Consider the following 20,797-nt stretch of genomic DNA (forward strand, 5'->3'; position numbering starts at 1 on the left):
GTCACTTTCAAATTGGAGTGTATTTTTTTCCATTTAATGTAAAATAATGAGAAAACGTGAAAGTAGTATTTTGGGTCGAAAAAGAGAAAAACAAATAAAAAGTATCAATTTATGGTGGGCCAAATAAGAAAAATGTAGAAATTTAAAAAAAAAAACCATTTAAGGAAAATGTACAAATTAAAAAAAAAGGAGAGAGTACATCTTTAACAATCTTATTACGTAACTTCCAAGAGAATTAGATGTCATATTCTCTTACCACATTTCTTTTTAAGGTATTGTTTTCAAACTCAAAGCTTTTTTTTTTTTTACTTATCACATCGTGACGTGAATTTTTCAATCTCTTAATGGACAAAAATTACGAAAAGTAGCAAAATAAAATATGAAATAAAAATAATAACATATTTGTTTATTGTAACTGACCCGAGGCATCGCCCGGGCAAAAATACTAGTTCACGTATAAATCCCGAGTTACTAAATTGTTAATGATCCAATGCCTAGGCATAAACAGACTCATAAACCATTTATTCATGTCCCACACTAATTAGGGTGATTAATAAATTATTGTAGTCACCATTGGCTGTTACAACCATTAATCCTTTATAAGCGCCCATTATTTGTGGTCGTTGGGACAATAGTGTACCAAACAGAAATTGCAAAGTATAGAGATAGGTGGAAAATTTTGAGAAACAGGGAAGTAATATCCAAAGATAGAGAGCTCACCAATAAGAACTAAGCATTACCACAGTTTCTGGTTTATGTAGTAATCTGGACAACCAAATGACACCCATCATTTTTACAGCAATTTATATTCGTGTCTTACAAATAAAGCCAGTTAAAAGAAGACGATCACAATGCCATCTATTTCTTTCTCATTTTACAATATGTACTGTTATATTTGACAATTATGAAGACAAAGTGCAAAACAATGCATCAAACAATACAGAAAAGAGAGGAATATCACAATGATCATCATCTAAGATCTATAACATCAAACTTCAACTTAGGATTCATGTATACATCTGTACATTGTTTGTATATAGGCCCACCATCAGCAGGCTGCTCATGTGAATGAAATCCACGCCGGTCACAATGTCTTATGACTGACATGCCTCCAGGGGTTGTCAACCGGAATATGCCATGAGTTCTGCTTGTGCAAAAACCACAAATTACAGTCAGCCACAAAGACGTAAATACAGCAAACGTAACTAATAAAAGTGGTTGAATTGCATACTTGGTTCTATCTTTTGGTGCCATAACAATTGCAACAGCTTCAGGCAACATAACCTGAAAAGGTAATTTGAGTTCTCAACTCCATCAACTAGTTGCCGATTGAAATCATATCCAACCATACTTTCTCACATCTCAGTTTTTCACTGTTAATGTACTGTCAGCATAGCATTGTTGCAGATGTAAAATGGAGAACTTCAAAAAGCGGCGTAGCCAAAGTTTTTCTACCAGCAAATGTCCTCACATTACACTGCCCTTTATATACCCATGTGTGAACTAATTGATATGAATTACCTCTAATTTGTTCTTTATTTTTCTTATGCATGAGGATCCTTGTTTTGCAGGTACTAAATCACCTCCCCCCCCCTCCCACAAAAAAGAATTTTGCATGAAAACAGGTTTTCTTTTCAGAGTCCTCTCAAAGAAAAGAAAATAAAAGGTTTTAATTTCAATAAATGCTCAATACATACCCTCAAACAATCAAAAACCGTAACCTAGTAATCAATTTTGAAAGATAAATCTTTTATTTTGTTTTCCTCTTTCATCATTAACTCCCTGTCAAGAACTTTTCCCCAATTTCGATTTTGGTCCATCCCTTTATATTTGCCCCAGACTAAAAATGACCATAGGAGACCACAACTTTACCCTCAAATTCACTCTATTTGATCCCACCACTTTTTTCTTTCATGAACTTCACCCAACCAAAAATTAAGTTCAATGGAGGTAGGGTAGAGTATGAAATATTATCTGACATGACCTAAATTATCTGCTTCAGTCCCAAGTAGAAAATTGAGATGTATGGAAGGCTTATATATCACCATCATCAATTGAAAAGAAAACAAAAGGGAAAATATGATTGTGGCAGTTTTTGCATCATTTTTCAGATGAAATTTGATTTTAATAGTTTAAAAAAAAGGCGAATGTTAGATACATGAATGGAAAAAAGTCAAATGACCTTGAAGAGCATGAAGATAAAGTACTTGCAATTCTCCTTTGAACTAAGAAAAAAAAAAGAGAAGAAAGGCTATACCTGGCACTAGCATAGACTCATCAGAACTAATTGGATTTTTCTGAACTACATATTTTCTGATATAGGCAAAAATTATCAAACTTAATATACAGCAGCTAATAAATCAGATATTAGTAGCATAACCTACATTTTACATAGGTGCTAAGGACAGTTGTTCAAAATCTAATATTTTACAAAAACTGACGGCCAAACTTATTTTGATAATATAAAAACGGTACTAGAAAACTTAAAGAGAAGAAAATGCTATCTAACGCTACCATAGTTTTGGATATTTTATATATACTTTCACATACAAAAAAAGGTTCACATTATTTTAGTTATAACTTCCCTCATATAAAATGAAATGTGCAGAAAATTTACAAAAGAGGAAAACTTAAATGACATTAGGCTCTATCTCATGATAGTTCAATGTCTTTTCAAATTTTCAATTAGAAACTACAGGATAGAGGAAATGAAGTTGTGTAGAAACTATTGTTAGCTAGAATTTCTGATCATGTACCACAATACATATACCCATTCAAAACATTTCCTCGGCGTAAATTTAACCATTTAGACTTTAAAAAAAAATTAAATTTTTGACATTCATGTTACCTTGATCACTAAAGATTCAAGAGGATATAGATGGAATATTGACATTTACTGATATAATTCTCCGGAAGCTATGAAGTACTCCGAATTCCTTCAAAACCAAAGAGGTCCAATAAAGAAGTCCAGAAGCCTCAGGCTACAAGAACAATGGAGTCAAGTTCTTGAGATGGGCATAATGGGTTCAGGATCCTTAGTTCAACAAGCACAGGGAACATTGGAGTTTCGAGCTCTGTCCCTATCTAAAGCACAGGGAGACCCCGTTCCATCGGTTGAGCAAAATGACATGATTCAACAACTGATGAATTGTTTGTTAACCAATATCTTGTCAGGGCAGTATATTTAAGGTTCTCCAACATACCTAAAGAGAGTCATCTCCACTTCTCTAATCAATTTAAAAAGATATAAGCACAGCAAAGTTTCTATTTCTTTGTACATCATCTTATTCTTAGCTAAGAAGCACATCCCTCATCAATACTCAACCTTTGTGCATGGCGGGTCTTTTCACTAAGACAGACAAAACATTGAAAAAAAAAATTCCAGGCTTCTTTACAATTCATGGAACAATTCACCCAACCATGTACTAAGTTTAAGCTTCCTGTACCCAGCTATATCACTTATTCTCCATGCAGTGTCATTTGGAAATATGTCCCCACGAATTTGGTAAATATAGAAAATTCAGACACGATCAAATACAACTCAATCTAAGGATTCAGCCAATATGAGGAGATCTTATTCACATCCCTCGGTCATCAATACCTCCCCCCCCCCCCTCTTTTTACCGCAAAAGAAAAATTAAAAATTTAACTGATTTACACATTAAAAGATAAAATAAAAGCAACAAGATATAGACAAAAAAAAGTACCTGATATGAGTAATGCGTATGAATGTCCACCGATGACATGAAGCAAGATTGTGTAGGATGAGTCTGGCAACAGCACCATGTGATAGATATTAGTTGACCATAAGCTCACAAATTAACTAAAGACCAAGAAGTCCTATAGTTAAACATATTGCATGAAAGATGCAATGAAGTGCCATATGCTCCAGGTCAAAAGGCAACTGTATTTCTAATGTACAATTATGGCCAATAGAGTGAACCATGCTTGAATTCTTTGCCTTGTTGTGCGACAACTAGGGCGCTAAATTACAAAACTACACCCCATCACCCAAAAAATGGAAATGCGTGATGAACTGATGGGTTTGATTGTGATGACGACAATAATGATTAGAATATTGTAGTGTTTTATGCACAAGCACAGGACGATATCTAATAAAAATCCTCACATCTGGTGCTCAATAGAAGGGTGTCGATATAAGTCTCTGTCCTACTTGCAAGTAATAGATTCAGATGATCAATAGAAGAGACATAAACTATCCATCGTTTAAGATTTCAGAATGACAGCATGCAACGTCATGTGTACACCTAAACCAATGAAGGAAAATCTAACAAAAGATATAAAAGGAACATCATCCAGAAATTTCAAGGTTCCAGTTTTCATGCACTAGAAAACAAATGTAAATTCAAACTTTAAGAGGCAAAAACAGACAGACTGACTGACAGAAAGAGTAAGCAGCATAGAGAAACAAACAATGGACGAAATATTGAAAGCAGATTTCAATTATTACAAAACAACAACAATAATATTACAATCAAAGGAACATTTACATGAATCCATCCCAGTGGAAACAGCGAATGTTTGTCTTGCACTTCAAATATCTCCTCCTCATTTGTTGCCTGACACTGGTCATATGAACAAGAAAGCTTGATAAATATCAAAGAAATATCAAAACATTAAATTTCCAGGGAAAAAAACCAGGAATGCAACTATAAATTATATATGCATCAACTTACAGTATCGGATGTTGATTCCTGCTTTGGAATTATCAAAGCAGTAATATAGAACTTTCTGTTCTTCTGTAAAAATAAAGTAATTATAATGTTAAGATTCCACAAACCAGCAACGTAAGAAATGATAGTTGGAAGAGCTTACAAGTGAGCCGGCAAGAATACCACATGTCTCCAGATTTTTCGAGGTGTTCGATTTAGCCAGTCTCAGAAATGTATCCATCATACTTGTTGACTGTAAACAGCACCAAAAATCTTTCAGCAAAAAAATACTTCCACACAGTAGCTGATCCATTTCTGCAACATGAACAGAACCACTCTACAAATCTGCAGATAATTTTTCTTACACTTCTATACAAAAACAATGAGAAGATCGAGATGCATGGAGGCTTAACCCTCATACGTCAAACACTTCTATACATAATTTTTTTCCATAATTTTTCTTGAAAAACATTCTAAGGAGCGTATATATTCCTTCAAAACCTCACTTAGAAACACCTTGTCCATATATTATGATTGTACAATATTCTCATTGTAACTTCTATATCAGCTATCAGGAAAATATATTAAAATCCTCCTAATCTAATGTCTAACGAAAACCCTTTGCCCTCTTTTCCTTAACTCTCTTTATTCTTTGCTGCTCTAGCCCAATCTCATCTAACCCAAGATCATTCCCAAATGCCACAAACAAAATGGTCAATAGGAAGAGATGAATGAAACAACTAACTCCACTGATTCCACTTCTTTATTTGAATAGATCACAAAGAAATAAAAGAGAAAAGAACAGGCAGATTTTCATGGACCTATGGTACGACACATTCATAACCCAGAAGACCCCCATTGATATTTGCTGGTGCTCCAGCTGTGAAAAATGTCACTATTTTCTGGTGCTTCAGCAGGTCTTCATGGACTTATGGTACGACATATTCAATGAAAGAGTACTACTAGCGATGAAGATACGGCATGAGCCAGATCTTGGGGATCACTGGCAAGTGTGTAGGCCTGCTGGGCCTTTGCCAATCACCTGCAAGAGTCTAGCCGTGGTCTAGCAAAGAAGGTGTTTGATTGTGGCGTTAGGCAATAGGGGAGAAGAGAGAAGATAGCATGAAGGAGCAGGGAGTTAAAACTCTCCCGTTCCGTTACAGACGGCCGTACTGTAACTGATTTTGGATTTGCCGTTCTGCGAAATCCCGATACGGAACGGCATAATAAAATTCACATACTTCTCGTCGCGTTGTCCATTCTTAACGCGAACTTGGCGCATTAGAACGCTTTATACCCGTTACATCCGTTCTTTTCAAACATTGGCCAAATTTTTTTATGAGTTAATTATATAGTTGATAAAATACGATATTCTAATAGAATTGATTATATTATGTTGTAATGATGCTTCATAAACTAAAACGCAAATAAGGTTAAAACATATTAATGTGATTTTTTTTTGAAAAATTCACGCCACATGAGCCGCGAAACGTTCTATTTCCCTGTTACAAGCCATTCCCGCGACCGTTCCTGCGAATGCGTTTTTTTCCCTGTCAAGGAGAAGAGGCTAAGTCTTGCAGGCTAAACCACTTATCTGACGATTGCATCTTGCTGGTCTCATCTCTCACCCTAACCCCATCGTAAACCAAGCCCAAGCAACGTTTTCTCCATAGCGAACTTCGCCAGAGCCAAAGGTATTAAGCAACAGACCACTGGCTTGGCATCAGAAAGCTCTAAAGCAGAAATTCACCATGGCATCACAAAAGAAAAACAATCTAAATCAACAAGTTAAATTAACCAAGAGGCTGCTAACATTCTTACAATGTGCAGCTCCATCGGAGATTCTGGCTGAAGCAGACTATTTTGCAAATGACTATCCAATTTATCGTGCTTCTCAGTCACTAGAGGTTGCCCTACAGGTATTAGGTCTTGCACCTCAGCAAGCATTGCCGGGGGGCTAGGTTGCTTGACAATTATTGTATCAGGAGCATCAGACATTTCAAAGGAAATCATTGGCTTCTCGTCATCTTGTGGCTTCTGAATATCACTTCTAGGTTCAAGTGTAGGTTGCACACTTGGTTTTTCACAATCCAAGGTGCTCAGATCTTTTCTACCTGCTACTCCATCTTCAACAGCCATGACCTGTTGGAGCCTGCTTATCAACACAGACCACAGGACAGGACATATAACAAACTAATAAACCCCAAGCTGAAAAGACAGTCGGTCTGAAAATATAAAAGTTTCTTATACGCAATAAAAGCCCTGTAAAGTTATGATTTCACCGGAGTTACCAACCACACAGAGCAATAAGCAACACGATGCAATGAATTTACCAGCAAATAATGACATGACACCACAATCTCTATGTGTATGGAGCTATCATTCTAAAATGAATGAGGGACATTTAGACTGATATTTACGGTTTCACACATCCAAAAATGACAAAGACAAATTGTCATTTTATATATGTCAAAGGTGTCTAGTAATGAGAGAATTGCAAGTTAGCTTAATATAATAAAAGTATGAAATTCTTTGCCTACACCACATGCAAACTTATAAACTGATTTGCTGCAGCAAACTCTCACAGCAGTCTCCACCTCCCCAGACAGTGAGACACGGAGAGATGTGGCAGATCTCTCTCAGACCTTTTTTTCTTTCAAGAAAGGTCAACAAACAAACAACGATTGGTACAGCAGATAACATCTCAAAAAAAAAAAAAAGAATCAACTTTCAGGCCTAACCTTGGAATTTCAACAGGACTCGTATCAATATTACTGGGGTATCGGACCTACAGAAATCAGAATAAAATCAGAATACAGTTTGGCAAATAGCGAATAGATCAGCTGCTGAGGCCACATACCCCTCTACCAGTGACAGGTGGTTGCCACTGCCCGTAGAGCCCACTGGGTCCCAAAATTGAATGTCTCAAAAGTGTCTCCTCCTTTGGACGAGGGATGGTAGTAGATCTGCATTAGCATCAATACAACCCAAGAGTACAATTAAGGAAAATATACAGCTAAAGAAAGCGAGAAAAGATGACTGGCTGGTTTAGATCTTTCCAAGTTTCAACTTGTTTCAAGCTTTACTATAATTTTTGTAAAAGCATCTGATTCTCAATTACTTATCATTCAGCCCAAGAAGATGAGTGTGAAGAAATATAATCAACTACTGCATCCACCCACTATCAGCTATATGAAGATCAAAACTGAAAAACCAAAAGACCGTTTTAACTAAAACAATTCTCATCCTCAGCAACTTTTTAGCCTAGATTAAGATGTGCTAGACGTAACCTGGCAAGGACAAAGATGTGCTTAAGAATTGAAAAACAAGGCTTAACAGCGGTGAAGCCGTCGAGTCTGGAAATTCAGTTGCTAATGTGATGGTGCACGACAGCACATTAAGAGAAAAATAAGCAACTTTTAAGGGTAAAATTTGCCCGCCTTGAAAATTTACATTTCCCTATAAGAGATGCGTTAGTACTTACGAGGAACATGTTTGCAAGCACTACTTGGTGATAGAATTGTAGCAAATAACCATAGGGCTTGACAGTTTTTGCTTATGACCCTCCCTATGTAAATGAGAGATGCTCCTCTTGGTGTTATAATAATTCATAATTTTATGTTCTTCAATAAAACATTTCTATATAGAAGTCAGAATTGATTAGAGTAAGAATGCAATGACTGCAAAACAATGCAAGAGAAGATTCACCAATCAAACTGGATAAATCTTGACCCTCTTTGGCAATTAACGGATAGTTCTTAGCTCAGTGTATTAGCGGGTTTGACTAGTTGATTATATTAGTTGTTTGTTTAAGAGTGTTTGTAAATAGCTATAGGTGATTGTATCTTAGCCTAATTGTCATTTCACCTCAATATTCCTAATTCTCCCTCCCAAAACGCTCCTCCTGCTAGCTTTTTGAAAATTAGAGGTTGGGGTCCAAAAAAGTTCTTCTAAACCTCTATTTACCAAGCACCAATATTAGAAGATTTGATCAGCCAATCCTCTAAAATGGGCCAATTTATAATTTATGCAATCATTCCCAATTCTCTATTTGACCAACAAGGCCAAAATAAAGTGCCCTAACAGCATACGCCAAGAGGTAATTAGATGTAGGCATGTGGGCATATACAACACCAAAATCTAGTTAGACTATACAACAGATGAACAGAATATGCTGAAGGGGACATTTATCTTGCTAATACTTACAATCTCTGAAATCTCTCTTCTACAGAGACGGCATTCTGGGGAGCATTTGAACCTCCATAGATACCCCTAGAAGAAAGATTTTGTGTTGCCTTCCACAACAACAAATGAAATTGTGAGAGTACAGTCATCATCTACACCAGCGTCTAACACTAAAATTCTCTAAAAGCCAGTTATTATTCCACAAAAAAAACTGTTAGAAACTTACATTAACTACTTGGTTATTAGATGGAGAGTGTGTTTTGATGGGAGGCCATTGCACAGAAGAATTAAGTGAATGAATTTCCTTTGGACGATCATTATAGTTCCATCCAATAGCTTGGTACATGGGTTTTATTTCTAGTTCTTCAACCTTCTGCTTAACGGCTGGCTTCAGTGCCTCCAATTCATTCAACGCAATTAGCAATTGCTGCAAAGATAAAGTTGATATAAACCGCCAGCCACAATTTTATTTACTAACCAAAAAAATCCTTGTGGCTTGTATACATATATACTTTGTAAGAAACAGCAAGCAAATTACAAGATCATCACCTTTTTCAGTAAACTTTTTTTGCTTTGTGGAGATGCTGCATATTCTCGATGGCGTGGGATAGTCTCAGATACCAAACTGAAACAAATTAAAAGATAAATGGCTAGATACAAATAATTCATACAGTCAAAAGAAATCAACAAATATTGCAGACATAATCCAATGGGTAATAGTTCCCTGTCTCGACAGTATTTTGTGTAATTATCCTGACTTGTTAGGGGGAGTTCAAAAAAAAAGGAAAGACAAAAAGAGGGTCTCTTTCAAGGATATCTAAGGGTGAGATATGACACTACAAATCACTTAGATTTACTAGTACTTCTTGATGTTTTCCCCACTTAGTGCTTATAACTTAAAATTGATCAATTATGTTAGTCTTTTGGGGGCTTTAAGGTGATTTACGTAACTATTCACAAAGTCCAGAGATTAAACATCAATTCTCAATGTGATCCCGATTCACCTACTCCCGTAACCGAAAATTGGTTGACTATGTTGCTACTATCTAGAGATTAACTAGTACTTCCTCAATGTGATCCCGATTTAGTTGGACCCATGACATAAGATTAGTTGAGTGTTATAACTACAGGCGAATCATTCCTTACCTTGAAAATCTCAGAAGCATAACATACAGGTCTAAAATATTCTTCTCGTTCCGGAAGATAGTAGCCTGAAATATTCACATTGACAAAAATAAGCAGGGAACGAACTCTTGAAAACAGGAAAAAGAAAAACTGAAATAACCAACTAGAATTCCCTTAATGCACAGATATGCTTATTTCTTAATGCACTACAAGAAGCAGACTTGAGCTATAACTATTTTTGATGGTCACTCAAGCAATAAGTACAGAGACAAATCATCATCAACGGCTAGCAGCAATACACTAGTTTCAACAAATCAGCCGAACTTATTCTGTTTTGCTTTCCCCGTAACCTCTAAGTTCAAAATTCAATACAAGGCAATATCAGAAGGGAAGTTCTCCAAGACATTTTCTGTAGAATCTCCCGTCTTTAAACATCGAAAGCATACAAGTGGAACCACAGTGATCACATATCAGACCAGAGCCTACACTTGACAAACAAGTAGGCGTCAGATAGCTCGTTGCATCAATATAGTTGACCTACAAAGAGCGTTCTTTCCTCGATAATAAACATCATTACACCGTGCCTCCAAATACAAGACTAATGCATCATCATTAAGGACAGCATCCATTTCCAAATTTGAATAATACACCAACTCCAAAGAATTTGAAATTCAGTGACCAATTTGTGAGCCCAATTTTGTCCCCTATTAGGAGTAAATCACCATAACAAAACGGAAACGGTCCAAATATCATATTATTCATATATAATAAAGAAAGTAAATAGAATCTCCAAAACTCGTACAATTTTTCTAGATAACTGATAATTCTGCAATTGCTACATAGTAGAACTTTCCACCTAATTTAACAATTTCCATTTCCACGGAACTAGGAGTAAATTTAAATTCATAAGTCCGTTGAATCCGAATTCTGCTATTGTTTAATAAAATAAGAAAGGCTCTAATTCAGCTTCGACTTGAATGAATTATTGATCAACTAGATTCAACAACCACCTCAAAAACGAAAAAAGTTGTATTAAAAAAAAGTAACAAGTTCCACTGATCAAATACGTAACGAAAAACACATAAAATTGATCAAATTTCAGTAGAAGACTAACCTGGCGGAGTATATTGTCGGCGATCCTGCAGTAGATACGGAGTGAAATCCGATTATCGACATCCAGTTTTTGAGCGTTGGCAGCAATGTCAATACGAGCAGAAGGCGGCCTCATCTTTTTCTCAAATGGTGAAATTGAGGAGCACAGCTCAACTACTACGATTGATCGAAGTGCGAACTCAAGAAATACGCGTCAATGGCGGACGGCGGAGGAGGGAGGAGCAAGAAGAGAGAGAGAGACAGATATACGACGGTACTAAGAAGGTCATTCGGGATTCTAGCAAGGGTAAGATTGGTAAAAGGAGTAAATAATCTTAACTATGCTACGCCTACAAGTCAATAATCAGTTTGTATCTTGTGGAGTTCTAAAACAACAAAAGGAAGGGTTTGAACACAATATCAAATATTGAATAAAAAATTAACGGTTATTTCACCAAATATTCCTGATAAATAAATTTATTCACCAAATACTCCATTTTTTTTCAAAATTCATCAGATACTCCTAACTTTTAAAAAAATTCACCAGATACCCCAAATTTTAAAAAAATGACAAATAATGCCCTTAATGACTAACGGCGGTTAACTCTGTTAGTCATTAGTGTTAATTGACCCTAAAAAACCCTAAAGAACTCTAAAAAACCTAACTAACTCTCTCCCTAACCCACCACCCCCAACAACCCCAGCCCCACCACCCAGCCCCCCCTCCCCTTCCCCGCCAGTCGCGCCGCCTCCCTCGCTGGCAACCCCGCCAGTCGCGCCGCCCCCCTCCCCTCCCTTTCGCCTCGTTCGCACCTTCCCCCCCCCCTCCTCTTCGCGCTCCTCTTTCGGCAGCCCCTCCCTCCCTTACTCTCGTCGCAGCAGAAACAACAGCAGAAGAAACAGCAAGCAGCGGCGAGAGTGAGGGAGGGAGGGGAGGCGCGACGAAGGGGAGGGAGGCGCGACGAAAGGGAGGGAGGCGCGCGACGAGAGTGAGGGAGGGGATGGGGTGCCGGAAGAAGAGGCGAAGGAAGGAAGGGGGAGGGAGGCGACGAGAGTGAGGGAGGGGGGGCTGCCGGAAAGGCGGCGCGAGGGGAGGGGTTGCCGGCGAGGAGAGGGGTTGCCGGCGAGGGGGAGGGGAGGGGGAGGGGGTGGGTGGGGTTGGGTGGTGGATGGTGGGTCTAGGGTTTGGGGGTTGGGGGTTGGGGGTTGGGGTTGGGTTAGGGAGAGTTAATTAGGTTAATTAGGTTAATTAGGGCTAATTAGATTGACTTGGGCTAATTAAGTTGACTTAAGGCAAACTTGTAAATATAGGCTAACGGAGCACTAACGTCCATTAATAGTAAGGATTGATTTATATAGGATTTTTTGTTCAAAACCACCTGAACTTTTCACGTTTTTAGAAACTCCCACCTTAATAAATTTTTTTTATAAATTTCCACCTACAATTTCCAATTTTATTAAAAACTCCCACCTCTTAACGATTTTTGTTGAATTTCGTTAACAAAACCGTTAAGTAGACCTCACATATGCGTTTTATTATTAATTTACGCTAAAATCGAAGTCAATTTCATCAATTTAAGGGAAAAATCTCAACAATTTTGGAGCAAGTTTGGAACAAATTATAACTATTTGGAAAGACTTGCAACTATTTCAAGTTCGATTATGTTAACAAAATGTATATGAGGGACCCACTAAACGGTTTTGTTAACGAAATTTAACAAAACTCGTTAAGTGGTGGGAGTTTTTAGTAAAACTGAAATGGTAGGTGGAAATTTATAAAAAAAAATTCATTAAGGTGGGAGTTTCTAAAAACATGAAAAGTCTAGGTGGTAAGATGCGATTTATCCATTTATATATTATCTTTTTAAAATTCTTTTTATTGAATTTGAACAATATTAATGTTTAATAAAAAAATTAATGACTCATTTATTATCTTCCCAAAACTCCTATTTTTTCTCATTAAAATTCACCCTCTTATTTTTCCTTTTGCACCAATATGAGCCCTTGATTGTAACTTGTATGGTTTAGATACAACTATACCTCGCAGAGTTTTATTATAACTCGAGAGGATTCGAAATCGTCAACAATGCGAATTGTTGAAAGAAGTTTGGAGAAAATTAGAGGTTTTGGAAAGAGGGTAAGAAGTGTAGTGTTTTAGTGTGTTATAGATTCTAAGTAGTTGTTGGCCCGGACGATGGCTTGGATTATTTACCACCTAGTTTCAAAATCCGTGCAAGAATGCACGAGAGGCCATATATAGATATGATACGATTAATTCTTTATCAAACCAAATAAGAGATATTTATGAGAACAATTTGAAATGATGAAATCCATATAAATGAAACAACAATTTACGTATAAGTAGAATAGTGCAATTCACATTTAATAAGTAACACATTAGACGAAAAAAATTATAAATGATAATGTAACAAAATTGAAGAAAAAAAGTAAGTTCAAATAGTATTCCGAATACTTATTACATATTCTGAAATATTTCCTTGTACACTATAGTAGTGGTAACATTGGGGTTGCCAGATATTTATCACAAATTACCTTTTCCAACCTTGTTTGCTGGTAACTCTTGATACAACCACATAGAATTGTCTATGGCTGAATATTGACCGAGGGAGATATAAGCATATGTGCGCTAGAAACTATCATTAACTTTCATTTATCGTCATTGCAAAACAACACAACCAATGAGAACTGTCTTCTCTGGAATTTGATGGATGATTTTGTTGCATTTAATGGGGTAAGTGTCATCTTGGGAATAAAAATTGTATCCCCACATTATTGTCGGATACAACAACAACATCAATAATGCGATTGCCAATGTGCTTAACGACTAACCTAATACTGTTGCATAACCTATAATTTTGGTCGAGATCCCTTAGGATCATCACTGGTGCCCCTACGTTTAATCTTATATTATGATTTGGCATCTCACTCACTTGATCATATTCATAAATTCAGTAGAGTACATTTCATGAACTCCAAATTCTCTTCCTCCATTGAAATAACATGTTTCTTCACCTGACAATCAGGACAACACATGATCATTAATCATGTCATTAATTTCATTAGTTGGAGCAAGAATACCTCTTTTTTGAAAATAAGTTGATTCCCATATGTGATCCTCTAGATTAAGATATATAGTCTTTACTATTACAAAATGGGGTCACCTCCTCCACATATCAATGTTTCACACGGAATTTCTACATCAACTTCACCATCATTCGGTTCACCAACTTTGTTGTCTTTAATGTAAAAAATTCCACTAGGAGAATTCTATAATTTCATCCAATTCGAGTTGCTAGAAATTTTTCTCAAACGCATGTTTTGCGTTCATCTAATCACACAACAAAAATCCGATAAGTAGAAATGTCGATTGTTGAAAAAATTTGTCGAGGTATTAAGCCATGATTGAATTTGATAGCACTCCTTTGGGAACGACAAATATTTGTATTAAATCACCAACAAACACGATGACTTTGCCACCAAATGGGATATGAAGATATGTTGGATTTAGGGATTACATAACATCACTTAAGCTTCTATCAAGAGCTTCAAAGCATTATATATGCATCATAGGATCTTCATCCCAAATGATCAACTTTGTCTTTATAAAGAGTGTTATCAAGTATAATACCGGCTTAATACCTTGTTGAACCCTAGTTTTGATGATGACAAAAAAACAAAGATGCAAACTAAGTAGTGAACTAATGAGTTATTTAAGTGTATGATTTTTAAGGTATCATTGAAAGGAACAAAGAGAATACTAAGTCAAGGAAGAAATCAAGTGAGGATTTTGAAGACTAAGTGAAGACGTTTCTTTAATTGATACTGGAGAAGCATTGGAGCAAGAAGAATAAAGCAAGGCGTTTTTATTTTCTAGTTCCATTGTAAAGGAACAAGTAATGTTGGTAAGGAACATTGGCAGTTTTATTTGAGAATGATAGTTTGTTCCTATAAGGAAAGGCAATTGGCACTAAACAAATCAGTTAAAGGAACTTGAATAAAAGGAACTAGACTTAGGCTCGAAGTATTATAATGGTTCATAATGGAAGTTGAGTAATCATGCCTAAATAATAGGTAACTTTTTATCTAAGAGAAAATCGTTTTTATGGAAAATCTTTTTAAGGAAAAGATTTTGTTTTTCGAAAAAGATAAGAAAAATATTATTCGGTTTTAAAGGATTTTTTATTAAAAGATAATATTTTTTAAAGATTTAATTTTAGTTTTAATAATAAATCTATTTTTAAATTAAAACTGATTTTTGGATAATGCTCAAGTAAATCCTATAAACTAGGAGCACGCAGTAACTAAAACATGTCCACGTCCAAGCAGAGATCATGGGATTATGGGATGTGTTAAGGAACGTGTTCCTTAAGGGAAGGAACATCATGGGATAATGGTTTTTAATATATACACGATTTTAATTCCCACGTTCTATATTATTGTCACTATAAATATTGAAGTCTAAGTAAGTTCCAAAGTGTGTCTGACTAAGTAATTTAGTGAGTTTAACTAATTAAGTGTCGGTGCCTTCATTCTCTCATAATAGCCTTTTGTTCTTTGCTTACTTACTCTAATTCCACTAAGCTTATTTCGATCAATTGTATTTTGGTTTTTGGGGTAAGGGAACTTTGAGTGAAGTTCTGTAAGAGAGAAGGTTTGAGTAAAGCTGTAAGAGTGAGAAAACTTCGAGTGAAGTTGAGAGGAACTGCTGTTAAGGGAACAGTGGCTCAGGAACTTGAGTTTAGGAACTCAAGGTGTGGCTCGAGAATAGAATTAGGTTGTAACAAAGTTGTTTGGCCTAATTAGTGAAAGAGTTGAGTTTAAAATCCCTAGTGGTCGAGGTTGTTTCTTCTTGTTGGGCCCAAGAAGTTTTTCCTCGTAAAAATCCCTTGTGTTCCTCTAGCTTGTTTATTTTTTAAGTTTAAATTTCCGCAAAAAGTTACGTTTATTTCTACACATACAATTCACCCCCTCTTGTAGTGTTCCTAGGGAAATAACAATTGGTATAGAGCTAGAACTCACGAAGATAGGAAACCCTATTGAGAAAAAGATCCAAGGAACAATGAATACCAGCCAGAAACTTGAGGAAGGTTACTCTAGCAAAGGCCTCCATGTTCAATGGGAAGTTCTACAACTACTGGAAGAACCGCATGGAGATATTCATCAAAGCTGAAAACTACCAGGTATGGAGAGTCATTGAAGTTGGTGATTTTGAAGTCACAACTACAAATGACAAAAATGAGGTAACTCTAAAACTCCTCTCTGAATATGACAAAGCTGATTTTGAAAAAATGGAAGTAAATGCCATGGCTATTAAAATGTTGCACTGTGGACTTGGACCCCGAACATAATAGGATCATGGGATGCAAATCCGCAAAGCAAATATGGGATTTACTAGAAGTTGGTTTGTAAATGAATATGTTTTATGTTATATCGTATGGTACAAATCCTTTGTTTATGTAAACGTTTTTCCACAAGGGATAAATTCTAGATGAATAACGTTAACCACCTTTGGTTATGCTCCTAAAATTACTCCACTTTCCTAATTTGTGTAACCTAATTGGATTTAGATAGTTTAGCAATAAGTCTAAGCCAATCATGACTTATAAATTACAGTTGGTTTCTAGAAAAATCTACATCCATCTAAATATCTAAATTAATTAATCTTTAATTATCCTTTATTGTATTACTTGTTATTTTGCTAAACTTGATCAAAAAATACATTCCTGTTCCATCCATGATGCTTTGTACTCCTTTTAGGCTATGGGGAGGTAAGATAGAAATCTCTCATCTCCTCTTCGCAGATGATTTGATTCTTTTTGGTGAAGCTAACATCATTATCCTCTAATCTGTCAAGCAAGTCTTGGGAAATTTCCTCGCTATCTCTAGTAAAAAAGTTAATTGATAAAGAAACACCCTTCTATTCTCTAGAAATAATCCTACAACCATGATTGATGATTTTGAGTAAGATATTGAGATCTCCCACTGAAAGGATCTTGGAGTGTCTTTGGGCTTTCTGCCACTTTCTTCCAAAAAATCATTAAAAAATAAGTTGAAATTTATTATTGATAAAATGAGTCTTAAACTTGCAAATTGAAAAGCGAAATTCCTCTGTATAGCGGATAGGATGATCTTCATAAATTCTACTCTTCCAGCTATCCCTAGATGTTTTATGCATATCATCGATTTCTACATGTTCATATAAAAAAGTTGGATTCCATTTGTAGCAACTCTTTATGAGGTGGAAAAGAGGGAGAGAGAAGGATGAGTTGGAGTACTTGGGAAAAGATTTGTCAACCATAACAAATTTTGAATTTTTAGATTTCAGTTTGAAATTCAATTGAAAATTTGAAGTTAGTGGAACTTAGATCCCAAAACTACCAAGTAATGGGCGTATATGTGTATGTACCTCCTCCGTTTTTTACTTGATGCTACATTGTTTTTACATGATTTTCAATAGTTTTTTAACTCTTAATATCTCTTATTCCTTTTAAATAAAAACTGTAAAAATTTAATATTGTGAACCTACACATTGAGACGAATCTAATAATACTACACATGAATATATCTCTATTATATAAAGGAAGGGGGAGCTATGGTGTCCTCCAATAAATTTACTTAATTACCCTTTAGTAAATCAAGCTGAAACTATATCAATCAAATATTTGATCAATCAATACACAATCAAGTAATAAATCAAAAAGGAAAATACAATCAGTTAACAAAGTGAAATGATTTGATTAAAACAAAATACTTTGTCGATAAAAATAGAAGAAATCCTTAATAAATCTGTGTAACATTCTTTTATCGCTCATCAATTTTAATTTTAAAAATCTTAAAGAAAGTATAAATAAAAAAAATAAAAAACGGATTTGGTTGAGTGATATAGGCATAATCAACAAAATTAACTAGTCCAAAAACATGTCTAATATTCAAATTTTACCTTTGTTTCACTAGTAGAATAAATGCTATTTGCTGCGGTAGTATTGCTGCGGTTTTACCCATAGGTAGCAATATATCACATAAAAAAAAAGGAAAAAATAAAATAGACATATTGCTGCTGTTTCTGAGTAGAAACCGCAGCAATATTGTTAACGTGGAAATATTCAAACTTAAGTCGACTTTCTGATCAACTGTATTGCTGCGGTTTTTAGTTAGAACCGCAGCAATATATTAAAATATTAATTTTTTTATTAATATTTGAACCTATTGCTGCGGTTCCTTTAAAAACCGCAGCAATAGGATATTTTAAAATAAGATGCACAGCCCAATTAGGGTTTTATTCCTCCTTCCTTGTAAAACTCTTGGACAACCGTTTTTAAAGCCCCTTTCCCACTCTCTCTCCTCTCTCTCCCTCTCATTTCCTCCTCATCAGTTACCAAAAAATATTACGTTCTCTCACTCCCTCCTCTCTCTCTCCTCACTCTCTCTCATCTCCTCCTCATCCACCTAAACCCTAAAACCAAACCGCCGGATTTTTTTCATTCTCATCATTGGATACAGTCATCGTCGACTGTCAGAGAGGAAGCAACGTGTAAGGTCCGCCGTTCGAACGTGCTCCATCCACGTCTTTTGCATTCGTTCGCATCTCTTCATCGTTCATCTCCGGCGTTCGAACGTGCTCCATCAACGTGATTTGTTCATCTCCATCAATGGTAGCGGTGACGTAGGCGGAATCGACATCTCTGAATCGTCGAAAATGTAGGCGGCGACGTAGGCATCAATGGTACCGATCGTTGGCATCAACGTGGTGGTTCATTTGCGTTCCGTTCGTCTCCACCAGCGAGTTGTTTCAAGATCTAATGATATTTTTCCTTTTTTCTTTAGTTTTTAATTTTTTTTGTTAATTCTTTACTTCTGTTTCATTGTATATCTTTGTATATCTCTATTTTTTTCTTTTTCGTTTTTTTTAAATTTTTCATTATTATTCTGTATTCATTTTTTTTATATATTTTGTAATTAGGAGTTGTAATTTATTATTTTTATTGAATATATGACAGTTTGGGTGAGTTTCTTTTGTGTTGTTATTGTATTGCAATACTCTTTGGATTTAAAAATGTTTATATTATAAGTGTATTATAACTATCAAAAAATTACACCTCGATTTTTTTTTTTACCTGCCATGCTTATATTGCTGCGATTTTGGGAAGAAACCGCAACAATATACCTGCATTTTTAATATTAAAAAAAGAAACTATTGCTGCGGTTTGGCCTAGAAACCGCAGCAATATCTGACATATATAGCTGCGGTTTAAAACCGCAGCAATATAATTATTACCTATTGCTTCCCCCTTAATTGCTGCGCGCCTAAAACCGCAGCAATATGCCACTTTTTGACCGCAGCAATAAACATTTATTCTACTAGTGTTTATGCCCAAAAAAGTTATAAATTATGTTCTAAAAAAGTGAGGCACGCATCGCGTGCATAAGTTGCTAGTTTTTACTACTGAAAGAACCAAAATAATCGTTGAAAGTTGATAATTTGATTTTTCAAAATAGAAATGCAACAAGTAAAAAAAAAACGGAGGGTAGTAGCACACACATACACCTTATATGTAATTGTGTATGTATCATCTCTCAAAAACTTGGTTGGACAATAAATGGGGAAACTCACCTTCAAAATTAATATTAAAATAATGTTTAGATTAAAGAAAAGGTTTAGAAAATAAATTGAGTTGATTAAAGGAAAATTTCTAATGATAGGCTCTTTGAGAATTGCTAATGGTAGGTTCAACTTCTTTTTTTTTTTTCCCGCTGTTAGGTCTCAGTTTACCTAATTTACCTAAAAGTAGCATTAATGAGGCTTAAATGTTAAATTCATGTTTAGTTTTAATACTTCTATTAAATTTTGCTAACTCCTACTAGCTATGATTTATTTAGGTCTAGACTCCTAACTGAATAACAAAAAATTTCATAAATCTACAAGGATGGTAGTTAAAAGTCATGGAAGTATATATTATTAGTACAAATTGAACAGTGATAGCCATAAATCTATACGGATGGTAGTTGATAAAGAAAGAAGATCAAGATTTTTTTCATTTATAGATACATCTATAAGTGAATGAGCAGCTGAAGATTAAATATAATCACAAGCATGACAATTTTTTTGTAGTTTGATAGTTCTCGAATGATTAGATACAAATTAAGTGTTGATCCTTGAATATGATTTAAGGGCTTCACATAATCACATTCTTATGCATCGTGAGACTCTAGAGTACCCCTTATTGCTTAAGTCTTATTAATTTACTTTCGGATAAACTAGGAAAATTGAGGTCTAACAATGGAAAAAAAAGAGTTAAATCTACTATTAAAGACTCTCAAGAATATAAGTCTAATATTGCAGTCATTAACGCTATTAATTCTACTTGGCATACTCCCTGGGATATTGACTATATTATTTATGATGCAGGGTGGATCTGGCTAAGATGGTTAGCTGGTTAGTGTCGAATTGTTTTCGTGAGGCAAATAGAGATGCAGATTTCATGACACACAAAGAACATGATTACTCTTCTCTCCTATATCGGTTCTCCCCTATAGTGTTAATTTTGTCCGTATCATCTGTAAGGATGTTTAGACGGACCTCTTAATTAGAGCTAATTCAGTCTAAGTTCCTTTCCTTATTGAGAATTTTCCCGGATGGAAAAAAAGTACAGCCAAAATTAATAATTGATTGACTAAAGCATAAGAAGAGGAGAAAAAAGCAA

At 35.4% G+C, this 20,797-nt stretch overlaps 1 protein-coding gene across 1 annotated transcript; it reads right to left on the minus strand.

The window, feature by feature from the left end:
* Positions 1 to 695: 695 nt before the first annotated feature.
* On the minus strand, positions 696 to 11,407 carry LOC104893579 (AMSH-like ubiquitin thioesterase 1). Its single transcript, XM_010679709.4, has 14 exons — positions 11,098 to 11,407; positions 10,005 to 10,069; positions 9,408 to 9,483; positions 9,085 to 9,285; positions 8,880 to 8,968; positions 7,534 to 7,639; positions 7,415 to 7,461; positions 6,495 to 6,825; positions 4,837 to 4,926; positions 4,698 to 4,760; positions 4,512 to 4,586; positions 3,708 to 3,770; positions 1,232 to 1,284; positions 696 to 1,144 (listed from the first exon to the last, which is right to left on the minus strand). Exons 1-14 carry the CDS (start codon positions 11,209 to 11,211, stop codon positions 970 to 972), a joined length of 1,548 nt encoding a protein of 515 aa, XP_010678011.1. The 5' UTR covers positions 11,212 to 11,407; the 3' UTR covers positions 696 to 969.
* Positions 11,408 to 20,797: the final 9,390 nt, after the last annotated feature.

The sequence above is a fragment of the Beta vulgaris genome, chromosome 5 (genome assembly GCF_026745355.1).
Source record: "Beta vulgaris subsp. vulgaris cultivar EL10 chromosome 5, EL10.2, whole genome shotgun sequence".
In the NCBI taxonomy this organism is placed as follows: Eukaryota; Viridiplantae; Streptophyta; class Magnoliopsida; order Caryophyllales; family Amaranthaceae; genus Beta; species Beta vulgaris.

What these genes read in the sequence shown, in the direction of transcription:
- LOC104893579 (XM_010679709.4), bottom strand. Translation starts at nt 11,211, where the DNA reads ATGAGGCCGCCTTCTGCTCGTATTGACATTGCTGCCAACGCTCAAAAA. An exon ending in AAAAAAGTTTACTGAAAAAG is followed by an intron (nt 9,286 to 9,407) that starts GTGATGATCTTG and finishes TTATCTTTGCAG; the next exon opens with CAATTGCTAATTGCGTTGAA. An exon ending in CACCTGTCACTGGTAGAGGG is followed by an intron (nt 7,462 to 7,533) that starts GTATGTGGCCTC and finishes TGATTTCTGTAG; the next exon opens with GTCCGATACCCCAGTAATAT.